At 38.2% G+C, this 14,334-nt stretch overlaps 1 protein-coding gene across 9 annotated transcripts in view; it reads left to right on the plus strand.

Moving 5' to 3' along the window:
* CDK14 (cyclin dependent kinase 14) overlaps window positions 1-14,334 on the plus strand; it is a 343,783-nt gene that overhangs the window by 157,245 nt on the left and 172,204 nt on the right. For all 9 annotated transcript variants that reach the window (XR_012579124.1, XM_026795414.2, XM_026795418.2 and 6 more), the window contains one exon: window positions 2,124-2,247. Coding sequence is in view for 8 of the 9 variants with exons in the window: in XM_026795414.2 (XP_026651215.1) it covers window positions 2,124-2,247 (124 nt within the window). In the remaining variant the exon portion in view is untranslated. The remainder of the gene's footprint in view (window positions 1-2,123; window positions 2,248-14,334) is intronic.

The raw sequence follows: 14,334 nt of genomic DNA on the forward strand, positions 1-14,334 counted from the left end.
CAGAATGCTTTGCTGCCAGATGTTGGGCTTGTGTTAACGTAAATCTTTTCACATTTAAATTACCAAATAAAAACATAGGGGAAGAGAAAAAGAGAAAGCAAAAAAACCAATATTTGAGTTTACCCTGTAATGAATTCAGGAAGATTTTTTCCCCCTTCTCTTCCATGCGCTACCTCCAAGGAGGTGTGAGTGAATTAATTAACTTTTGGGGAAGTACTTAATGAGTACAGCATGTCTACAAGTTTGGAATAAAACTACATTCCAAAGCTGTCCTCAAGAGCAGATGTTTATTCTGTTTAGCTGTGAAGTTGTTGGGCATTTTTTTTAGCACATTATGTCAAATCATTTGACTCTTTTCACTAAAGCCAAATGAAAGTCATTAATAAATATATTTTGAGTTATTATAAAGATGACAGGGCTGTAAGCTACCATGATAATTGAAATTTCTTTGCATATTTAAAAATAATGTTTGAAGTTAAATGCTATTGATTTAGCCTGGCAAACTTGTTATTTTGCCCATCTTTTTATTTTAAAAAAAGTATTATTTTGAAGAATTTAATAGAATTCAATTGATATTTTCAGGCTGTAATGAAAGCTATTTCTGCTTCTTGCTCTTATTAAAATAGTTTTTATGTACCATGAATTCCACTTTAACCACAATTCAGAAAGGAATGTGCATGTTACTTATGACTTTCCTGCTATTCTTTGTTCCTGTATTTTTCTCTTAGGTTTCCTCAGCACATTGTTAGACCCTACCCTGGCAAGAAGTTGATTGATATGGCTCTTTGTGCCCTGGCTAAATAGTTAAACATAGAGTGCATTGTGTCTGCACTCAGGGAAAAAATGAAATGCAATTAAATTCATTTCACCTTCAGTAGCATGACATTTCTGTTTCTTTCATGTCAGCCTTTATTCTCTTCCATAATCAGATTTTGTAACCCTTTTTATAATGTCTCTTCACTTCAGTAATCGCTGAATAGGATGCTTGTGTTGCAAGTTAATTAGAAATTCTCATGTGCCTGAGTTGACTTTTTCCCAATCTTTGGGTGTGGTTTACCAAGTCTTCCTAGAGAGCACACTTCACTGTCCTCTGAGCTGTGAGGCACCTGCACTTGGATCCTCCATGTTTAGCTTTGGAGGGCATTTTTGTGTTCACATCTAGAAACTGAAGTATTTCTTAAGATATATCAGGGAAAAGGAAGGGTCTGCATTGGGACAGGTTTTTCATAACTGCAAAGAAAACTCCGGGGAGTTCATTCACCCTTTGTGTTGACAAAGCCCATGACGGGTAACAGCCCTTCACAGCAAGTGTCTGAAAGCATGCAAGAGTGATGCTTGCAGGAGATGGAAAGGGGAGGACAAAAGATCCTCTTCCTCCAGCTCTTTGTTCATAATTGTAAATTACAGAATACACAATAGTAATGCTTAGATTTAGGAGTAAGCATTTATAGAGTCCAAGGAAGGACTCTAAGAAACCAGGAGATGGTGAGTTAGGTTTCTATCTAAAATTACCTTAAAGACTATTGCAAGTAGGTTTCAAAAGTCTTTAGGTTCAGTGAGAGTTATTTCCTAATGAAAAATACATAAGAAACTCCCATTAAAATAGACTTCAAGGGATAAAATCTATTTTACTTGCAGATTTCCTTGGGTACACAGGCATTATTGTTATACTATTAATTTCTTCTTTGTTTTAGCTTCAGTGTTCCATCCCCCAGCCTTATCTCCCCATCCCTATCCACCCTGTACTGTTGTTGCCTATAATTAGTGAAGATACACATCTGTCTTCAGGCTACCACCTAATCTCTAAGGCCATATGGGTAAATGGAATATAATTATAATTTGGTAGAAACCAAGCCTTCTGCACATGGTTGTATTGCTCTCATTCTTCTTAAAGCAGTCAAATGGAATCTATGACATTGGAGGCTGGGTTTAGTCCTTGCAAAGTAAGTATATTTCAGATGGAAATTTCATTGTGTTAAATTTGGGTGGGATTTAGCCAGTTTGGGAGGAATTCTGACGCAATGTTACCGCAATGTGCAAGCACCCTGCATATCATGAAGAAATCACCTGTGGTTATATGCAAAATATTAACAGAGGTCATTTTTTGTCCCCCTCTTTTTCAGTTATTTTTATTTCAGTTGCTGCGAGGACTGTCTTACATCCACCAGCGTTACATTTTGCACAGGGACCTGAAACCACAGAACCTTCTGATCAGTGACACGGGGGAGTTAAAGCTGGCAGACTTTGGTAGGCAAGCAGTTAATTACAAGTATCTTATAATGTTGTAGGAATGTCAGACAGATGGTTCCATTGATTTCTCTTCCCCCCCCACCCTATTCCTTAGACACACCTTCTTCATTGTAGATAATTGCACATTTTTCTCTTGAGCGAAGAAATTGATTATGGTCAACAAAATGCTTGATTAAAAGGGAGCAAGTGAAAAACAAATACCTACTCCAGTTCTCCCAAGGAAGATAATGCTGAAAGTATTTCCATTTTATTTACCATGAGACCTCTGAATTAGAATTAAAAATCTTAAAAAAAAAAAAAAAGGTAGAGAGAGATCTGAGGAAATATAAACTGTATGAAAAGCACAATCACTTTATGGAAGCAGCTTGAGGGTTGTGAGGTCTGGATTAACTTTCATTAAATGGTCATTGCAAGAGACTGAAGGACACAAGTGTTCCTTCTGTAGAATAAAGGACACTAGGATCACCTGGATTGCTTTCAGTATCCATTAGTTCTTTCTGGGGAAGCCTTACATGGAATATAAAGTCAGGATAAATTATCCACTGGAGTCTTAGCCTTTGGCCTATTTTTAAATTTTTAAGCCGTTTCTAGTGGCTACACCAAGGCAAGTACTCTTTCCTCTGAAAACCATTGTGAATGCAGATGTGGAAAATGGCAATATTTTTCTTTAGTGGTTTTCACAAAAGGTTGTAGGAATTTCTTTCTTTCCTGTAGGTCAGCTTCTCAGTTACTGATTCCAGCAGTACTTTTGAAGTAAGCTGAAAATGTGACCTATTGGCTTTTAAAAAATGTCTTTTATTTTATGACTGCTATCCACATCCTGCTTCACATTTCATGCAGCAGCAGTAATGAGGAAGCCTTGTGTGCTAATTGGCAATTTCACTGCTAATGTAGTCATGAGGTTTTGTCTTTTAATTAGCGTTACTGCAATTAACAGCTCAGTGTGTATTTGCTATGCTGGAGAAGGGAACAGGACTTAAGGTGGACACAGTCCACAAGGACTTGGTTGGCCTTTGAATTGTAAGGCAATTATAGAAATAGAATTAGAAGCACTTGTCTCCTGGTTTACATATGATTCTTTGCTGTCATTTTTCAAAACTTGCTGTTTTTTGAAATAAATGCTTAAAAACCCCATTCCTGCATGTTGCATTTTATTGTGAGGTTTCATATCTTAAGGATATGAAACAGGTGCATCATTCAGTGTTCTTGCAGTGAAATATGAGTTAACCCTCTGTTGAAGGTGCTGTGCTGTTTAATAGTTTTGTTGTATAATTTATATGCAGAGAACCCTATGAACTAATCTGACTTCCAAGTATCCCCATGTTATAAATTTTTGCAAGACTGTAACAATGATTCTCTAGCTTTGATGGATGCTGGAAACCATAAAAGATCTCACAAATTCTTTTGTATGTAAAATGTTTCCTACAGTGTGGGTGTGGATTGCTGAAGCTCTATGGCTTGTGTGGCTGGGGAGAGGGAGGCTGCAAACTTTTTTGTGTGTTTTTAAGAAAAAAGAAAACAACCTGCCCTTTACCAGCACTATTAAATGCATTACTGGATGTGTGAACCAATTAATGAAAAGTTCAACTCAGACACGAGTTGACTCTGGTTCTGTTGCCTGGTGGTGCCAGAGAGCAGAGGACAAGGTGGGATGATGGTTTGTGCCTTGCTGTAGTAGGAAATGTAATTATCTATCACTTCTAATGGAATTGTTGCCTCATTGTAGCACCAGGCTGAATAGCCCAGTGATGACATGAAAGGCAGGATTTTCAGAGGTTTGTGTTGGCAGGAGTTTATGTTTGACCATTGTGCATGGTTTTGATAGAGGGACTAGAAATGTATAAGTACAGCCAGAAAGAAATACACAGTGGTAGAGACATCAATGTATAATATTGTGCAGAAGATACTTTTTCCCTTTTAAGTTTGCTTTGACATAACAGAAACATCTGTGTAATTACTCTTATACAGGGACAGAAGATTATATATCTCTTTTTATGTTAAAGCTAGATTTTCTTTCATGGCTCATGACCTCATAAAACTGAAAACCAGATGGGTTAAATTTCTCTTCTGAGAACCAAGATGAAAAATTGGAAGTGTTGAGGTCAAAGTTGGAAAGGTCATGACCCCTTTCACTGGGATCATGAGAAATGAGAGCACACCTGTGTGCTGTCCGTGTGCCCCTGTGCATATTTACTATTTAAATGCTGTATTATTATAGTCCATCTTCCAGCTTCCCAATATGAAAGACTCTTCTTAAACAAGGTGTAAACTATAGTCCTATTTCTCTTTATGCTTTTCTCCCACAAATGACTGATTTGCAATAATGTGCTTGGAAAGGAAGTCAGTTTAGATTGTATACTTGATTAATTATGTGAGGAGCAGTGTGAAAATTAGAAAGATGGTTGCTTTTCTTTCAAATGCACTCAAGGCAGGAGAGAACCTATCAAGAAATCAGTGACTTTGCTAGCATAATAAATATAAAATCCTAGAGCAAAGGCCTTTTAGTCTCTAAAGACAAGACCTTCAGGTTTTGGCTTCATAAGTTTACCAAAAATATCAGCATCATGTCTGAAATTTTTCATTTGGCGTCAGGCTTATTTAATCTCTTCACTGTAGGATATCAAATACTTAAAAGCAGGCTGGTGGATCATAGTTTTTGAATAAACAAGGTAAAAGAGGCTATTCATGTCTGCCAGTGCCTTGCACTGTGGCTGAAGTGGAATCTGTGAATAACTGTGGGCATGTGTTTTTCTGTAGCAGGGCTCCCAGACACACACACTTCACTGTGTGGGAGTGTCTTTGTTCAGATGAACAGCAGTTTGCTTTTCTGTTCATTGTGCTCTAGCTGCTAGGAAATGAATGTTTATGAGAAGACTCAGCGGTCAAATGAAAAGGGAGAACAGAAAATAGAGGCTTTATCAAATTAAAAATGAATGAGCTATAAAAAATGGCTTTATTGAAAAGATATAATAGGGGAGACTACATCTTGAGTAATTGTTGCTGTGAAAAATAGTCCTTGAACATCATACCTGCATTCTTTTTGAAATCTAATTAAGATTCCAGAGGAAAGTAATGTATATTAGGAATTCTTATGGAATTAAGTGCAAGAATTATTTTTGATCCTGTGGTGTGAATTTGGCTGTCTATGAGTTTATTTCCCCTCCTGCATATGTCAGTCTTAAGTAGAAATACAGTATTTTAAACCTCTAATGAGTAACGCCATGAGAAATTTGTCTCAGACTTCAGCAGAAAGACTCATAATCCTCAGGGGCACCACGCCCTGAGCTGGTAGGCATGGACAGGGAGCAGAACAGAGCCCCTGCAATCCAGAGGAAGTAGTTAGTGACCTCCTGTGCCATTCAGAGCCTCACAAATCTGTGGGTCCAGATGGGATTCATGTGAGGGTATTGAAGGGGCTGGCAGAAGAGCTCACCAAGCCACTCTCCATTAATTGATCTTTGCTCCTGGTTAACTGGGGAGGTCCCAGATGATTGGAGGTTAGCCAATCTACATCTACAGGAAAGGTTGGAAGAAGGATCTCTGGGGGACTACAGGTCTGTCAGTCTGACCTCAGGAAGGGGGCTGTATGCATCATAGAGTCCAACTTCTCACCCTTCCCAGGACAAACCCAAGAATCACACCATGAGTGTACTGGGAAAGCCAACTGATGTCGTTGTCAGACTGCTCTCTGTGATCTTTGACAGACTGTAGATTGAGGGAGGTTCTCAATAACTAGAGAAAGGTTATTGTTTTATCCATTTGCAAGAAGAAAGGTCTGGAGTACTGCAGCTGGTCAACCACTATCCCATAGGAAATAATGGAATGAGGCTTCTTGTAGGTGTGAAGAAAGTGTTTGCCAGTTTTAGTCAAGGTAAATCGTGTTAGATCCATGGGATTGGCTGCTGTAATGGAATGAGGAGCTCTGCAGTGCCTTAAGAGTTGGTTACCAAGAGCATGGTGGTGCCCTTGGGTGCACAGTGGGAGCATGAGGGATAATGGTCACAAGCTGAACACACAACTGGCTATAAGGTAAGAAATGTTTGGTATGAAAGCACTTCAGCATTGGAGCAGCCCAGAGATGTTATCAAATCTCTGTTTGCTTCCCTTACTGGACTAAGCCTTGAGCAATCTGGCAGATTGAACTAGGCAAATTGTTCTTGTGTGGTTCTGTGATTCACTGAATACCTTGCTTGTTTTGTTTTGTTTAATGATTGGAGATTGGTATTTAGTTATTGTATATGCTGATATAAATCAAGATTGGCTAATCAATTATGTTTGCATGCAGATTATCATAATTGATAAACTCCAGCACCAAGTCCCTAAATAGCTGACAATAATCAGGCAGGAGATGAGTCCCACCTTCTGTGTGGGACTTTCCAAGAAGGATTTACTCTTTTCCTGCCTTGTTTCTTATCCTCTGAAAAGAGCCTCTCGCAATCTGATATTCTGACACCTCCAAGAACAATGTCGACCTTTATTCTGATCATAGCACAGTTTATGATTGCCCACAATTACTCTTACATATTCTTTAGTTAAAATAGTCTTTTGCTTTCTGGGTTGAAAAATACATGTTATACTTGCTATTAGATATTTTCTAGATAAAAGATTTACATAGCTTTGAGGTGACACCACCCACATTTCAATGCACTGAGAATATCAGGTCATGTGTGTCAAGAACAAAACATTTAGACGTGACTAGCATGTGACACAGTAAAAGCACTTCTGAGGCTGTGAGAGAAAGTGGCCAAGTCACTAGTAGGGCCTTTGGCCTGCTTCCCCTCTGAGATAACCAACCTTCTGCTGGGGTTTGCTTCTCAGGGAGTTTCTCATTTGTGAATCTTCTCTGCAGCTGCCTTTCCCTGTCATCTCTTCTGTTAGACCTGCAACAGAAGTAAGCTGCTTGAAGTGGGTGAATGTGGAGTTTGAAGACCTGTTAGATCTCTGTTTGGGATTGTGCAGTTATTATAAGTGCAAGTGCTTCTGTGTAATCACATCTTTTAATTAGATGCCATTCTTTTTAGTGTGTATAATGCCTTTTTCTCTGTGCTATGGCTCTAAGACAGGTTGTATAAACTATGCAGGCAACTGCCTAGCTTAGGTCCCCTCATAGCAGGCACACAAGTGCAAAATACAATTTCAAAGTGTGGAAAAACAGGTCTAGAAGTATTGTTATCTTGAGTATATTTGAAAGGATAGGAAAACTTGATTGTTGATAATTTTCTAAATTGAAAAATTTAGAAAATACTTGAATAGATGCTTCCCCTCTCTGTCCCATTTTTGGTAATTTTACTCCTTTAAAAAAAATCTTCAAACTGCAGTAACACTACCAATAAATTCCAGTGTTGCAAGGTGAGTTGACAAGGGGCATCAGGTACTTAGTGCTTTAATGCTTGTTTCTGTAGTATAAGAGTTGCTCTTTCTCATCTGTGGCAATCGGCTTTGGAGTGGAAAAACAGCATGACTTCTTCATAAGAATGTCTTTTATTTAGTCTCTCAAATAACACTAACCCTAAAGCTTTTCCCAACTACTTTTTGTTGTCTTTGGGGATCTCTGGATGAGTAAGGATCTGCAGGAGGTCTGTATTGTGGTGGAAGTCCTGCCTTAAGCTTTCAGAATTTTGTTAATATAAAGTCCTCTGATGTAGTAAAAGAATCAAGTCAGTGTGATTCAACCATGCATCCTTCTAGATACATAGAATGATAAATAATAGATAGCAGGAGCAAAGAGACTTGAGGATTAAAATAAAGGGAATTATACTCAATGGACTTGCAGTTTAAAACTGCAGCTGAGTATTAGAGAGGATATTTCCATGCATTTCCATATAGATTTTTCTGTGGAGAGCATGACAGTGGTATGTCATGAGGGACAAGGTTATTTCTGTATAGCTTACTGTTAAAATTGCTAAAACTATGTTGACAAGTTGAAAAAAAAGTTTTTTTTTTTTCTTCACAGTAAGAATCCCACAAGGGTTTCTTTATAATGTACTGTATAAAATTCATATGAAAAGTGAATAGCATCAAAGATTGCTTGTGTGGATAACTGCGATGTTTTCCCGTGTAAATGTTCCACAGAGTATCAGTTCTTGGAGATGCTGAGATAAGGAGTTGTCTCAGTGCCCAAAGAGCTGGTATGATGATGTTGGGGATTTGATGGAACTGTTAGCAAAATTCCTCTGAGAGTGTCTCTAGTTATATAGGCTGGCTCCCTTTGGTTGCCTGGCTTTAGGTGAGACTGATCTGGGGAGCCTAACGCAGCCTTTGGGGTGAGTTGTAGGAGCTGCCCGGTCACTCTGAGGCTGCTGGCCCCACAGCAGCCCTTCTGCAGGCTCCAGAGAAGGTCTAGGAGCTGTCTGGGTGCTGGTTATCAGAGGCTGCTGCAGGTCAAGAAAACCAGTTTACCCCAAACATAGGTACACAGACCCCTCTAACACCCTGCCTGAGTTGAACATGGTAAGAAAAGACATTTCTGTCCCATATTCCTGTTGGAGATTGCTGTTACTCCAGGTACAGCCTGTTCCTTTCTGATAACAGCCTTTGAAATTTGAAGAATTGGTTCGTTTAGCCCTCAGGAAGGACAGTAGTGGACTTCTTTGAGGACTCTAGTTGTATTAAATATCAAGCAAGGAAGATAACTTCAGTGACAATGTTGTGAAGAAACTGAAAAAAAAAAAGTAGTGAGAACCTGGAAAGTGAACCCCAAAGTGCTCAAACCAGAGTCAGCTTGCAGGCCTTTATAAAGTACTTAATAAAGCAGTTATTTTTGTAATGAGCTGTAAATGCCTCATGTTCCATGGAGAGCAGAAGCTGCTGTTGCTGTGTACAGTGGCAGCTGGGGCTGGGTGTGTTTGTCCTGGAATAGCCTCGATGGCCTGTTACTGAGTCAGGGTGAAAAGCCCTTGCTGTCCACGTTTTCTAGACGCAGGCAAAGTAAGGCCAGGGCTCAGGAGCAGAGGTTGTAGGTAGCTATGACACCCTCAAATCTTTTTCTTGGAGGAAAAATAAATGATGTCGGCTGCAAAAGCTGTGGGCACTGTGGACCCAGAGACATGTGGCAGGCTGCCATGTTATTTATTTTGCTTTCTGAGGATAATAGGCTTTCCCTGCACCCCCAGACCTTTCTTCTCAGTTTCTAATGCTATAACTGACTGCTGTCAGGGAGTAGCCAAAGCTGCATCCTTCCCTTTCCCTCCCAGAAGCAAGGGCTTCATATGCTGTGCTTGGGACCTTCTGCTGTGATGCCCAGACCTGTGGTGAGATGGGGAGGGAGATGGGTGAGTGGCAAAAGATTTCAAACAACAGCAGTGCAAAGGAGTATTCTGGCATTTGGTCTAAAGAATTGTTTCAGAGGTGAAGATGCAAGAGAAGGTGTGTTGTCTGCTGCTGCTGGAAATGTTTCTTTCTTCTCCTATTTATTTGTTTTGTTGTCTCATCATGGATCTCCATCTAATTTGCTTCATATATCTGATGGCTTTATTGAGGTAGCAGTTCAATCTATACAAAAAATTACCATGCGAGAGTCAGTGCAGTAAGAATCTCTTATGGGCAGAAAATGGGTTTCATAATCTATGAAGAAAGAATAGATTTGACATGAGTTTACTATCTGGAGACAGCAAAAACTGTAGAGAGATTCAGCTGTATTCAACTAGGACTTTAACTTCTCTCTGCCAGTTGTTAATACAAAGCAGAACCACTTATTAAATTTTTGTCTATGCCAGTCTTCACTGATTGCTATTTAACAATTGAAATTAAAAATCTTTAAATAGGAGGCTTTTCAGCTTTTACTAAGGCAGATGCTGTAACTTAAGCTCTTCCCACTGAGAAACCCTATGCAGGATTATTGACTGAAAATGTTTTGTTTTTTAAAAAGCATGAAGGACCTGGGGATTGGTGTGACTCACTTAATGGGTCCCCTGTTAAACGAATCTCAGATTACTTAGGGTTCAATGCAATTCTCTATTGTTTCAAGTGAGAGTTATATCAAGCCTTTAAATAGGAGGAAAGCATCTTAATTATCCATTAAGGATAATAAAGGAAGTTGGTTATGACACCATTAAAACAACTGTGATGAAAAATCTGTTTCAGTATTTTGTGCTTAAGAAGAACGTGGGATTTGAATGTCATCTGTACTGCAGCTAGCTCAGTGCTGTGTTATTATGATAATCATGATTTTTTTTTATTGCCTTGTATTGCCCACTTAAGTGTGAACTAGACTGCTACATGACAGTGGCACAAAAGACTTGGAGAGCTGTGATCTGCTCTCTGGGCAAGAGATCCATCCAACCATCCATTCATCCATCCGTCCATCCATCCATTCATATGAATCTGTAAATGTATTAAAACAAGTATTGTTTCATTTGAAAAAAGCCTTATTCAGTCATGTGATGGTTCTCTCAGTTTTATATGAGAACATTTTCCCTTCCTACACCTTTCCATATCCTCGTGATTATCATGATTACAAGCACCTGTATTTAAAATATCAAGCTTTCATTAAAACTTCATTGTTTTGAAGCTTCTTTCTGTTACATTAGTTACAGGGAAAAAATACTATAGAAAAAGATACTGCTCATGGTAAAGCTTTTGAATATAGGCCTCCAGGTAGCTCCCATAGTACTCTCTATCTTTTCTTTCTTGGTTTGACTATGATTTTGTTTTATGGTTTTTTTATTTATGAGAACATACTGTATTATATAATGAGAAAATTATGCCAACTTTTAAAATTATTTTAATCTCATTAGTTTGTTAATAGTTATGCAGATTATTTTACACAGGAAATAATCGGCTGTGTAGATATAGGTTAACTGGAAAGGTGTGGATTGAAGAAGAAAAAATTCATCATCAGTCAGAACAAAAATATTGATGTGCAAAGATTAACGTGAACAGAACTGGCAGTTCATTAAGAGAAATGTGCCTTTAACATGGTCTGAAATAATTCCATAATTGAGATTGTATTTTAAAGGAACGATGGCTCTGTAATTTATAATGTCATTTGTTTTGTCCCAGACAGTTTAAAACCTTACTTTTCTGCAACACAGTCACTTTTTATCTAGGTAATTCTTAATATATGCATGATTTTTTTATTCTTTCTGAAAGACACAGTGCTGGTTGTATTAATATATTCATAGATGCATAATTTGTCCTGATATAAATTAAAATCATGCTTGCGGGGCTACCTGCTTTAAGATGAGAGTTTCCCCTGCATCAGTTAGCCTCGATGGTAGCCAGAAGTGATCAGGCAGTGCTTGTCTTAGCAGTGCTTAACACTTCTCCAGCAACTTCCATTTCCAAAAACTATACAAATAAATTATAGCTCCAAGTAGTTACTCTTATGTATATTACAAATAACCCTATTTTGCTTGACCTTTTGGTCTTATAATTTGAAAGACTAAAGCTAAAAAACTTAAAAGTGGAAGAATCAGGAACCAGCAGCTTTATGCCTTGGTGATGTGGGAAAATTAACAGTGGCTTTGCATGAAGAGAAAATTGTGCTGAGTAGTTTTTGATTTACATGGTAGGGAAAATGGCAGGTTAGAGCTTCACCTGCTTAAAGGTCCTCAAGTTCTTCTCCAAACTTGGTTGTATCACCTTTGGCTTTTCTGGCTCATAATATGTCAAATTATACAGCAAATATTTAGTGTAGTCATTGAAAATAAGGTAGCAGGAGATTTTCAGATGTAATCTCTTTTATTCCCACCCACAGCCATGAATATATTCATATCCTTCTTATTGCAGCAATTTTTAAGTCACTTGAACATCAAATTTACTTGCTTGTGTGACTACATTTGCTTTCAAGCATGTGTCATTGAAATGTTTTTAAGTTATTTCTGGACCTTCCAGCCGACTGGAAATTTGGTTCAGCTCTGACCTGTCTGTAGACCTTACAAGAAAACTAAATAAATGAAAAAAAAAAAAAAAGTAGGGGTAGGGATAAGAGAAAAGGCAGCAGATCACTGAAATATACTTTATAAACACAAATGCTTTCTCATGTAAGCTTCTTGGAAGTTTGGCAATCCTTTGCCCATTCTGTCTCAGAGTGCTCAGGATTACCACCAGCTTAGCTACGCAGGTGAGATATGCTTATGAGTACTAACAGTTGATTCACGTGCAAACTTGATAGAGTAAATGGTTTCAGTAAAGCATGGGATGATTCCATAACAGTGTGACAGCAGTAGTTTGTCAGTGGTCAAAGTATTAATAGGGATCCTTTGCTTGCAATCTGCAAGTAATTTTTATTGAGCACCTCATCCAGAAGTACATCCATTGTCCCCAAGGTGAATAGATAAAAGAATGGCTTGGTTTCAGTACAAACAAGTTTTCACTTGTTTTATTAGTTACAATACAGGGTTTTGCTGTAGTCCTACTGACTGGTAGGTTACATCTGTACAGAAAGGACTAGATTGGGTTGCATAGCTCCAGCTTTGCCATTCTGGTTATGGCATTTTAGTTTTCATTATTGCTTTAGAGACAAATGCTGCATTAGGAGCAGTTGGGATTTAACTACATATTTCCAGAATTTTACTGTTAAGGAATAGCCTTAATGCCCTTCTAATGTAACTTTTTAAAAAATGAAATTGTCTACTTTCATTTCTTCTTTTGCTTTGACAAAATTGTATTAAGAACTGAATTGATGGCTCTCCAGGAATATAGATGCCTTATTACTGATGCAGAGTCAAATAATAATTTAGATCTAAGCATATTGGAAAATCTCTCTCATAAAAGTTTTCTTATAAGATTTGTGATTCAGATAATTTAAGATGGCATATACATTAAATGAGTTTTGAGGAGAAATTCAATTGAACAGGTGAATCTGACAGTCAAGAGATTTCTGTTGTTAGATGTTGCTTTATAATATTGCTTTACAGAAGCAACAGTGCTTATATAGATTTTCTTAATGACTGCACTATTGAAAGCAAAGTAGAAGAAATTTTGAAAATTAGTGAAATCTTCAAGTAATTTTGTTATTTTCAAGTTATTTTGTTCTTTGTATTTAAAACAGCTTTTATGTATTGGAGATTTTTTTTCAGTCTTGTTAGTTTTGCAGCAATGTCTGTTTTCAGATCATTTTACTCTGACTTAAGCCTGTGCTGTCAGATGTGACTTTAGATACTGTGGGTGTTACCCAATATGTGAATGTATGTACCAATGTGATACCACATGCAAAATGTACTGTAGTTCTTTGGAAGAACTCCAAGACAGCGTTTTACCTACTAAGGGAATATGTAAGTTGTGAGATATCATATTGTAGCAATGACAAAAGTCAGATAAATATTTGTCTTATCTATAAATAGTCTGGCTGGGGTACTGGAAGCAGCCTGGATTAAGCTTTAGAGCAGTTTGTGCCAGGCAGGGCTGCCATGGTTCATGAGCTGAGGGTGGATGGGGGACCAAATACAGCTGCATTCTGCAGAGGAGATATGTGTGCTCAGGTGGCACCTTGGCTGGAAAAGGAGGCCTTCAAACCCACTTGCACAGGCTCTGCTGTACAGGGCCAAGGATCTGGTGGATACTAGCCATGGAATTGTGTCATTTATACATAAGTCAGACCTTGTATTGTAAGAGTTGGTGGTTTCAGCACCCATGGGGTGACAGCTTTTCAAATTTACAGATTCTACTCCTGCAGGGTAATGTCAAATGGCAGCAAGATTTGATTTATAAATAAAATACTTGTTAGATCTGCTTTTTAAAAATATTTTGTCTATAGAAATTATTTAAATACTTGCTTTTCAATGTAGCCCTGTTCTTATTAAACTATTTATCCTAGACAAATTCAAGTAAATTTTCAGCTACTTGATTAGGCTTTAATAGCTGACCATGACTTGAGATAGGCCCTGCATCAAAGTTGTCCAGATATTTAAGAGCTAGATAGGACATGATGGATCAGCAAAACTGATCCCACTGGAATAAATCTCTCTATCAATAACATCCCAGTAGCCATGCTAGTATTGCTGCCTTCTGTCCAGCCCTGCAGGGTTCACTTCAGTGAGTTTTGGGCCCCTCCAACAGGTGGAGAGAGCAGTACCTGGCATCACCTGGCACTGCCAGTGCTGTATGGTCAGTTAAGAAACAAAATTACCTGAGGGCAAACAA

Source organism: Zonotrichia albicollis, chromosome 1 (genome assembly GCF_047830755.1).
Source record: "Zonotrichia albicollis isolate bZonAlb1 chromosome 1, bZonAlb1.hap1, whole genome shotgun sequence".
NCBI lineage: Eukaryota > Metazoa > Chordata > Aves > Passeriformes > Passerellidae > Zonotrichia > Zonotrichia albicollis.